The 10,862-nt window shown below is 45.2% G+C and overlaps 1 protein-coding gene across 1 annotated transcript; it reads right to left on the bottom strand.

Annotated features, from left to right (window-relative positions):
• Positions 1 to 298: 298 nt before the first annotated feature.
• On the bottom strand, positions 299 to 10,620 carry LOC109422486 (methylcytosine dioxygenase TET-like; the record flags this gene model as incomplete). Its single annotated transcript, XM_062843622.1, is given in 8 exon segments — positions 299 to 2,777; positions 4,526 to 6,155; positions 6,260 to 6,491; positions 6,561 to 6,839; positions 6,907 to 7,070; positions 7,173 to 7,377; positions 7,440 to 10,197; positions 10,492 to 10,620. Coding segments are annotated over 8 exon segments (5,436 nt in total), but the record flags the coding sequence as incomplete, so codon positions are not given.
• Between the last annotated feature and the right edge of the window lie 242 nt (positions 10,621 to 10,862).

The following is a 10,862-nucleotide window of genomic DNA, read 5'->3' as shown; positions in this document are numbered from 1 at the left end:
TATGGCATCATAGGCATTATATTTTGTTTTTATGTTGCTCTCGTTCATTTACATGCAAAGAAAAAATCTTTAACTTTACATGTTGTTACGGTATGTTATTTTCATCTAGTTTTTTTTTTGCATACAGTTCGACATAAGTCACAATAGCACCCAGCATATTGGAACAAACGCATAGGTTGCTACGATGACAGCCGTTAGCGTAAATAGCAATTGTTTTGACATTTCGGAGCGTTTGCTAGGTTTCACTTTCTTTCAAATCAAACAAAGTTTAAAACTAAAAATAAAACAAATGCGACAATTTTGAATTAAAAACTGCAATTTATTGGTATTACTTGTAAAATAATGTTCACGTATATGAGTATTCATTACCTTTTACGCACGGCTGACGTTCTAATGTTTTTTTTTTGTTCAGAATATGGCAAATTTGTCTTGTTTTCTTTTCTTTCTACACACGCGCTTGCGACGCACCTTTTAATCATCATCATCATCAGTGTTTTCTTTCGTGTCTTAATTACTTCTATATAACATCCCTACGATTGTATTTTACATCTACTTGTAATTATGGTCTTGTTCTACGGAGCAGTTGAAAATAAACACGTTTGCCTGTTTGTGTGTGTGACAGAACGAATGGTCAAATCATAACTGACTCACCAGCACTTGCTTTTAATCGCTGTGCTTTACTTTTTTCATTTTATGGCTAAACAATATGCGCACAAAAGTGACGGTTTTTCCTCATGCGTACGGTTTGTTATTCTTTTCATTTGTTTACTAAAACTTAAGTTACACGAGACAAAGTATTTGCTCACGAGACAAATGATACTTAAAACTAATGGATAATTTAATGACAATAATAGAATTTCTTATACGCTTAAGTGTGTGTGTGTTTCTTGCTGATAATTGTATAGATTCACGTCACTTTTTGTATGAAACGGTTGCAATGCGTGTGTGAGAGTGTGATCCTAGTTTGTAATAAATAGTTAAATAGATAATTAAATAATGATTTCGTCGCGGCATCCTAGGGAAACTAAAAACATTTACTTGTACACTTCCTAACATAAATGATGGGTTACATTTTTGTTCAGTTCTTTTATTTGATAAAACTGATTCGAGTTACGGTTGTCCTTTCACTGTCTTTTACATGTTTCACTTCATCAGTTAGAAGAATTAATATTCAATAGTAAAAAAAAAACGATCCTAACGGTGAAGAGATTTTACAGAGAGAGAAGCCTACTTAGTGAGCTATTTAAAAAATACAGGGAAAATCAAAAACAGGACCTAGATACTAAGTTAAAATACTAATACTTTTTCATCTTTGAAATTTTTGTTTTCGCTTTGAATGTGTATGTATTGTAGTATATGTGCATTCCGCATGCTGCGTGCGCTGGCGCTTCCACTTATCCTACTATAGGGTGAAATTAAGGGACTGGAAAGAAATTATTTTAACCTTAAAAGAGATTGTGTAGTGAAAACGATTGATAGAAAAAAAAAACGGAAAACTTTGAAAAATGGGACATTCTGTCGGCTCTGTTGAAAAGCTCGCAAGCAAGAAGATTTATATTTACAAAAGGAAAAAGTCTATAACAATTAGTTTGTGTCGTTAGCAATGGATTGTTAGCAAACGTTTGTGATATCTCAATCGATTTTATAAGCAAAGTCAGCAAATTGGAGCTAAAGAGCGTAGTTATTAGTTGTGGTTGGGGCATAACTTTGTTCTACCCGCAGAAAATGTCTAGAGCGAGAGCAGCTTTCGCGTTTGTTTCATTCATCAGGTTCTTGGTTTTTAGGTTAAAATAAGCAGCAAAAAATCGAGGAGATTAATGCAAGAGATAAATGGTCCGAACATTATTCTCAACGAGAAACTTTGTTTTGGATTTTAAATCATTAGTTAAAGTGTGACAGTCAGATTCTTTTGTGTTAACAACTTTGTTTGTTTTGTACTCTTGGCTTCGATATAGATTATTTTTTACTTTAAATTTGCTATTTCTTGTTTTTTTTCAAAATATTTGATTTTTGTTCAAAAGTTAGTTTTGATATCTTTTTCTATGTTTTCTTAAGTGTGTGCCTGAAGGTGCGTTTGTTGTTGTTTTGTTGTTATTATTGTTTCAATTTTTAAAAAGTTCAATGGAAACGTATTTTGTCCAGAAATTTCAGATTTTGACACAAAAACAGAAATTATTCAAGAAATAATTTGAGCAGTATAGAGTGTCGCGAAATTAACTCAAACGTTTATCACGATGAAAACAACTCTGCGTGGATATAAAGTAAATGTCAAAACGCAAATTCTTAGCCATCTTTATTTACGTCTTGCAGTTTCTCGTTTTGCTTCTCAAAAATACTGGAGCGTACGTATTATTAGTGTTCCTCATTGAGTGTTCCGATTTCTAAATCTTATGTAGTCACTAGCATCGCTTGATATATTCTCCTTCGCATCTTTCTCGGTGTAGTAGTAGTCTTCAGTAGTAGTAATAGTAGTAGTATTGGTTAGGATCATGATGTCTTTCATGTGGTTGGCTTTGGAGTCCCGATGCAGGGAGCCACTGATGTGGCAGCTGCGACTGCTGGTGGTGGAAGGTCGTTCCTCGACTCGAACCAGGAATTCCACCCGCCGGCAGGGGCGGCTGCGATGTCAATGGCACCGACGTCGCCAATCCGGACGCCGGTAGGTTGTTGCTATTGCCGCGTGTTGCTGTAATCTGCTCATCCAGCGGTCGCCCTGGTGGCAGATTCTTCTCTCACCACTAGACACCCGAGTATTCGACGTCCATCATGTCGTGTTCCTGTGAATTGAAAATGGAAGAAAAATGTTGATCACACATGTTTTTTTCAATTTCAGCTCGTAAAATGGACTATTATTCATAAAACGAAGATTTTTTTTTGAAAGTTGGTCACTTGGACAAATAATCTTTTTTTCGCTCATGAAAAAGGACCAAAACCAAAGCCGTTATTGTCTTACTCATGCAGAACTGTCAGAATGCCCTGAGAATTGTCAAATCGTGTAATAAAGATTTTTCAAATGCTTCATGTTAGATTCAGAAAGTTGTTGAACCGCCGCCGCATAAGAAGTGTGGTAGTTTCAAGGTAGTCTGGTGTATCACCGAGTAAGCCAGGAAGAGCAGAAAATCCCGTATTTTTGTCTCCCTATTGCACGTGAGGAGGACAACGAGAACAAGATGTTTCCGCTGTGAGAGGCTGAAACAACCTGCTTAAGGTAATTATAAATAGTAGTCTGTTTCCCAACGGATAGCATCTGATCGGATCCGATTTGCGGGAAATCGTAAAATCTCACCTCGAAAGAGGGAGATGCCGAAATAGCGAATGAAAATCCGGTTGTAGACGGCAATAATGGCTCGCCTTAAAGGAGGGAGTCGCCAAAGCAGCGGATGAAGTTCTGGCCGGAGCTGGCGAGAATGTCTCGCCTCAGAGATAGGAGACACCAGAGCAGCGGATGAAGTTCCGGCCGGAGCTGGTAAGAATGTCTCGCCTCAGAGAAGGGAGACGACAAAGTGGCGGATGGAAATCTGGCCGGAGCTGGCAATATTGTCGCCTCAAAGAATGGAGACGTCAAAACGGCGAAAATTCTAGCCGGGACAGTAACAAAATACTCAAAAATAAGATTAACATCCGGGCTGATACTATGGTTAAACCTGGAAGAAGATATATAAGACAGAAAGATCTATTGTTATTTGTTTACTTGTATATGGTACTAGAACGGACATGCTTAACGAACTATTTATTTCTTCCAAAGGACTGCATATGACTTTCAAATCTCTAGTTTGTTCAAGATATAAAAGTAAAACAAATGTTGTAGAATGTTGCATATCAAAATTACTCATGAAGTCCCCTAAAGAATAACTTACGATAAATTTTGTTAAACAGATTGCCACTGCAGATAACATTGAATTCTTTTCCGAAAATTGCTGGGTAGTGCAAAATAAAGGATTACTTTTTTAATTTTTTTGCAGACCAAAATTGCATTATTATTTGGACAAAAAGAGATGTGGTAGTTTGGTGTATTACCGAATAAGCCATGCCATCAATCTGTCAAATCAGAAGCACCACAAGAAGCTATTAATCTTAAGGAGATTTCGCTTCTCGGCGATACAGTCAAAGTGTCCATAAACACACAGTCCTAGCTACATGAGATCAGCCAGTAGCACCAGTCCTGTCCGTTCTCGGCTTGGTGCACGAAGACGGGTAAAAGGTGTAAATGAGTGCGATCGATCCTGTGGTATCTGCAGAGACCACAAGGGTCTAGACAAGGGTTGTTGACAGTAAGTGAAGTCCAATAAATAAACTCGTGAAAAGGTTCATTGTTCAAGAAAAAGAAAATGAAAGTGAAAAAATGGAAGATAAAGAGGAAGAAGGTAAAACTTCACCCCGCAGTGTATTCAAGTATCAACAAACGTCGATCAGAGTCAAGGGAGATGAATTTTAGACGTCAATAATAGGATTCAATTGCCTTAACCACAACCTCTGAAAAGAAGCTTTCCGTTCAAACCAGAAGCACAATAGAACAAATACTTACGTCGCCCATGTGCCGCATGTGGTGCAGATCGTCCAGCGGTTCCGACTTGATGTCGTCCTCCTGCATCAGCAGCATGTCCTTGTCGTCGATGGGATCGTTAGTGGCCAGACCCAACTTCTTCAGCCGCATCTTTTCGGCCCACTCGGCAATGCCGTGCTTCGGTCGGTTCAGGTTTCGATGCTGGTAGAAGATCAACGTCATCCGGGTTGGGTTCAGGCGGTTCGGCTTCTTCAGTGCAGTTGTCGAGTGCATCTCCAGCTTGGCACACTCGATGACGACGCTACCGTGTGGCAAAGCGATAGCCACGCCACCCATCTGCGGATCCTCGAAGCAGTCCACGTTCTCGTTGGTTTCCGTGACCTCTCCGAGAGTTTCCTTAGGTGGTGGCGGAGGTGCCGGCGGTTGTGGTGCTTGCTGCATCGCTGGAGGAATGTCGTGTTGTTTGGAACCTAGGTGGGGCTGGTGCGGCGTATGCAACTGCGATGGAGTACTGGGCGGGATGTGCGTCTGATGGTGCGGGTGTGGTGGATACAGATTCCAGTTGGATGGCGGAGGAGGTGCCGGTATGACCGCAGTAGGTGGAGGCGGAGGTGCCGGACCAGTTCCTGGCAGTTGGGTCTGCGTGGCCGAGTACATGTTATGATATGTAGGATGGTAGCTTTGTGGCGGGTAGCCATAGTTGTAGTTCTGGTAAGGATCGTACGGCGTGTACGGTGAATGGTAACCGTAACCCATGGGAGTGTTCGGGTGGTAACCATAGCCTGGATTGTAGTCTGGTGGTTTGGGTTTAACAAACCCTTGCTCTGGTTGCTGGAGCGTGTGGTACGTATTTTGGCTCTGCTGTTGGTTCAATTTGGTAGCACTGTAGTCATCTAGATGGATTGGGGTAGGAGTTTTCGTTGGATCCGGTATGCTTGGACTGAATGCGGAGTTACTGCTGTTGCTACCGGGTCTCGTGGTAGTATCGGGAATCTCTTCATTTCTGCCCAACATTTTGTTAGGATCGGTGCGGTTGCCATAATAATCCGTTGGCCAGTTGTTGTAGTACTGACGATTATCGATGTATTGTCCCGTGTTGTAGTCGTAGCTGTACGGCGAATCCAGCACCGTGCTCGAGATCTGATTAGATTGCAGTTGGGCATCAGTAAAGTTGTCAATCATGGAGGCCATGTCTACGAGTGTGCTGTTGCCTCCATTGTTCGGCGAGGTTATTGCATTTGGTGGAGTAAATGCACTGTTTGACCCATTGTTTCCCGCAGCCTGTCCTTGTGGCACTGCAGCTTTGTTGACGTTTGTAGTACTATTGTTGCCATTAGCGCTGGTTTCGCCACTGGTATTTGTGCTGCTGCTGTTCGAACTTTGGCCTTTTGGCGAGCCAGATCCAGAAGAGTTCTGACTGCTGTTGCTTCCATTGCCGCTGTTGCTGTTCGACGAATTCGAGGAACCTTTCTTGCTCTTAGACTTACTCTCCTTTTTCGTTGGAGGCGGTGGAGGTGGAGGAGTTTCTGGTACAGATTCCTCATTGTTGGAATCGTCCTTTGATTTCTCGTCCTTGCCGTTGCCTCGCTTCTTTCCGTGTCGGCGGCATGGCTGCAGTGGTGTTGATCGCACTCGAACTTCAGTTGCAAATCTAGAAAAGATAATTTTCTTATGGTTAGCAATACCGTTCAAGCAATAAAACCTTCAAGCTTCAATCGAGGCTCTCTAAAAAAGAAACCAATGCTTTACACTCACTTCTCCAGCACTTGCACGGCTCCGGTTTCGGCCTTTTTCTTTTGACCTTCTTCGCTGTCGAACTCGTCTGTAGTGTCCATGGTGTACAATGGAAGAATGTGGAGCTGTTCATCGTCGGGTTTGACACCTGGTGGAAGTGGTTTCAGTAAAGTAACCTGTACCGTGCATCCATCCTGCATGTTGTGTAGATCTCGGTGCGTGTGAGCACAGAAGTCTAAGCAGCAGGTTACACCTGGAAGAAAAAGCAAAGTGGATCTTAAGAATTTGATCGCCCAAGACCAGAAATGGTTAAAAAATTTACCTGAGAAGGGCTTTCCGGGTTTCAGTCCCAGCCGACAGTCGGGTGCTTCCCGTTCGTACTGGACCTGGTTTTGGAAGGCCTGAGGTGCAACCGTTACGTACAGTGGACTCAGCATCGTCGCTAAGATGTTCATTCGCTCCTCGATTTCCGCTTCCTCGTTCTTCACTGACAGACGGAACTTGCGCACCGTCTTGGAGCGCGCGTATTTACAACCGTTGTAGTACATGGACCAGCTGCAGCCGAAGCTGTACGACACACCGCAGGTTTCCGGATCAAGACCTACAATACCGACAGAACGGTCTTTTAAGTTCTGAAACGCTTCCATAGAGAATCATTTTCGACTTACCCTGACAGGCGCAAGTTCGGTTCTCGTTGGTCGCACAGCGACGCACCGTTGGAAGACCGTATTTGTTCAGTTTGACCGACAGCATCCTGTACACGCTGTCGGCTTCTTGCGTTGGAATACCATCCCAGACTACGATACATATCACAATGAAGGCCGCCTTACATCTGTGTGGGAGGAAGGAATACAATAATCGTAATTAGTAAAATCCACTGTTCGCCCGCTGCACGTTACCGGTTCAGAAAGTTGAGATCCGACCATAGACTCACCGATGCCCTTGTCTCCGTTTGACGATGAAGAGAAGCTTCTCTTCTGGATCGACTCGTCGAATGACCCACTTGGCAATCGGGCAGCCCTGACTGGACTTGCCCTCCTTGCCAGTGTATACGACTTTCTCTATCCGTAGCTGTTTGCCGGATAGCCCTACGCGAGTTTCCGTTTCGCGACGGAGTTCTTCTAGGGATGATGCGGCACCTACGAAGAGGATGGAAGTGATTTAGTTGAGTGCACGAGAGAAGTAATACCATGTAACTTACCAAGATGGGTGTAGTAGCTTCCTGGTTCGGACGGAGCCTTCGTGTCCGAGGAAGTGAAGCAATCGCAGTCCGGTGCTTCCGGTTTGTGCGCCTTTTCCAGTTTCTCGTCTTCGGCCTGTTTAATGGCAGCTGCTTCCTGCTCTTTCTTGGAGCTCTTGGATTCCTTCTTTTTACTAGATTTGCTACTACTGCCTTCGGGTTTGGTTTCGCCGTCACCGCCTCCGGAAGATGAGTCCTTGTTGGCCTTCTCCTTCTTTTCTGATTTTTTGGACTTTCCCGTGGTGGGAGTGGTGGTTGGGGCGGCCGGCGGTGGAGCTTCCGGTTCCGGTGTAGGTTTCGGAGTGCTGTTGGGTATGGCCGCTGGAAGGTTGTTGTTGGTGATGGGGCTGGGTTCGCTCATTGGCGGTACGCTGGTGTTGCCAAGATAGGAGTTGTCTTCCGCTTCTAGTTTGATAGGAACATCCGGTTGGGGAATGCCGCTGTTTTTGGGAATCGGATATGTATGGGCAGGGATCTGCTGCTCAAAGTTGGTTTGATGGGCAACAGGTGTGGTGATGGCGGGTAGTGGTGTGCTCACTTCCGGTGCCGGTGGTAGTCCACTACTGCCCGAAGGACTGTTGAAGTTTTGATTGTGATAGTTGGGATAGTTTTGGTAGCCTGGATAGGTACCGTACGGGGAATAGTAGCTATTGTATTCGGATTTTGTCGATCCGGAAAGACTAGAACTGCCGTGTTGGGGAAGTTGGCTTTGTGGCGGTTGACTGCTGTCATTGTATTCTCCGTAGCGGATGAAGTTTTGGTAGTTCTTTTCGTAACCGTCAGACTTGATTGGTTGACCGTCATCTAGGAGTCCTGGTTCCTTTTTCACGCTCATCAGGTTGTAACTGGAAGAGGAGGAACTTCCGCTGGTTGCAGTTTGAGGATGATGGAAGGCTCCGCTGTGGATGCCGTGGGGCGACTGCTGATGTGGAAGGTGCGGATTGAATCCGCTGTTGAGGTTGTCGTGACGGAACCGATTTAGAGGACTCTTGTCGTCTAGCTTGTTGTCCAGAGGATGACTAGGGTAGCCACCAAGACCAAGTGACGATTGGTTACTACTACTACTGCTATGATTGATTGCTGGATATGTTTGATTAAGATTCGGATACGGCGACGGTGACGACGATGACGATGAGTGTTGATCGTTCATAAAACTACTACTTGAATAGCTATTAAGATTACTGGAAGATTTGTTAGAGTCTATCGGTTGATTCATGTCGAGATGATGATTGTTTTTCGATTTGCTATGCTTATCGCTATTCTTATGGCTACTGCTTTTAGACTTGGAGGAGGACGATGATGAAGACGATGATTTGGATGAGTGCAGTTTATGTTTGACGTCGTGTCCGCCGCCCGTATCATGATGTAGACCACCACCTCCTGGGTCTGTATTATTCTTGTCAATTAATTGCTGCTTCTGCTCAAAACCCTGATGCTTACTACCGTGATGAAGGTCGCCCAAAAGCGTGTGATGTTCGTGCTCTGCTCTGTTTGCTCCATTGCTCTCGATGCCGCCCAGACCGGGCGATTTGCTGCTTTGCTTCCAGTTGGGATCAACAATATTGCTGATACTGTTGATCAGACCGCCACCATCTCCGATAGTACCATCGTTGGATGTACTGTTACTGCCGCTGCCTGTTCCGCCACCCATCATGGGCGCTGGCGACTGACCTGTGGCAGGATTACTACCACCAGCCGCTAGCGATGTAGGCGTTAGACTGTCTCGGAGATGGTGGCTATACGATAAAAAATGACCGGTCTGTTGTTGGGCCGGTCCTTGTCCTTGGACACCTAGATGACTCATGTGTTGGCCTGTTGGTTGTAGGCCTCCGACCCCGTCCTTGGGATCGTTTTTGTTCATGATCATCGTTTTCAACCGTGAGTTGAGGTTAACTCTATCCGATTGGTTGAACATATCGGGCGATTGCTGCTGTTGCTGTTGATTCCAGCCGACCCAGTCGCCTTGAGATTGCTGTTGGCCACCGTTCATGTGACTGGGCGACTGATGATTGTCTGGTGTTTGCATTGGCGAAGGAGTGTGCATTCCGCTATGCGTTTGTTGCGCGTAGACGTTGTTGTTGTTTGCGCTGTTAGCACCATTGTTGTGGTTAGGCGATTGCTGCAGATTGCTGTTGTTGCCATTGCTGCTGTACGGATTGGGTGATTGCTGAGTGTACAGCTGTTGGTTGGAGTTGGGTCGTGGGGGTTGCTGTTGGGTTTGTCGATTCGGCGACTGTGGAACCTGTGCCGGTGGGTGCATGGAACTGCTGCTACCGGTGCCAGTGTTGGCTCCGGTACTGGTAGACGTTCCGTTGGCATTGGTTACATTAGTCGTTGCCGAGCTGGCTTGGGTGGTGGTTTGGCCGCCATAGTCTTGGCCTGAATATCCATTACAATTGAGTGAGCGCGGCGGTACGCTGTTCACCCGTGGATATCCAGGCATGTCGTTTCCCGACGTCTGCTTGTTAAGCTGGAGATTGAACTGATCGTGCGGATTGTGGGATACTACGGCCGGGCCGGTCGAGACCTGTCCGGCGTAGGTGACGGTCGGTGCAAAGGATACGCTCTGCAGCGACACCTGGTTGATCGGTGTGATTTGGTTGGTCTGGAATTCGTACCGCTGAACGGTTGGCGGTGCGGCATAAGTGCGGCCGTAGTTCGGGTCGAACCCGATTCCGGCCGTTTGAACGTAACTGTTCGGTTGGTATGCTGCATAGCCCTAGAAAGTTAGACAGATTGGTTGCGGGTGAGAGTTGAGTGGTTTCTGAAGCTGATCGGAAGCTGTGTTTGGTGATCGAAAATAAAAGTTTGAAAGGGGAAGGGAAGGGATGTATGGGGCAGAGTGGATGAACTGAAGTCAGGTGCGTTTGCTTGGACGGACATGTTAGTAGAAAGGATTGCTAGTCGGGATCACCCGCTCGTAGTCGAACTGGTCGTGAAGCATTGACGATGGTGGTGGAAGTGTTGGGTGATGATGATGATGATTTACAACGGCATGGTATTCGTAATGTACCTGTGGCTGGAATTCGAGTGAGTTAAGCGGCGTGATGGCGGGGGTGTTCTGCGGAATCTGCTGGATGAATTGATTCTGCCAGCCCTGGGACGGGTCGGCTTGCCAGGTTGGGTAGAACGCCATGGGTGCCTGCGGAGGAGTGAAGAAAGATTTACAATTATAGCGATTGGGTAATTATAGAGGAGTGGCGGGATGTACTTTATGGTGAAACTGAACTTCCTACCGACGACGGAGAGTATAATGTTTGCGGCGCAATTTGTTCCCATTTAAGAAAGTCCCATTATTCTAGCACACGTGTTATCCTAGTGCTTGCGTCCATTATAGCCATCCCTCGTCGTTGCTTAATGTGTTTTTTTTTTCGTTCTATTCTT

Source organism: Aedes albopictus, unplaced genomic scaffold (genome assembly GCF_035046485.1).
Source record: "Aedes albopictus strain Foshan unplaced genomic scaffold, AalbF5 HiC_scaffold_370, whole genome shotgun sequence".
Classification (NCBI taxonomy): domain Eukaryota; kingdom Metazoa; phylum Arthropoda; class Insecta; order Diptera; family Culicidae; genus Aedes; species Aedes albopictus.
Note: the sequence above shows the minus strand (reverse complement) of the source record. Positions and strands in the feature narration are given on the sequence as shown.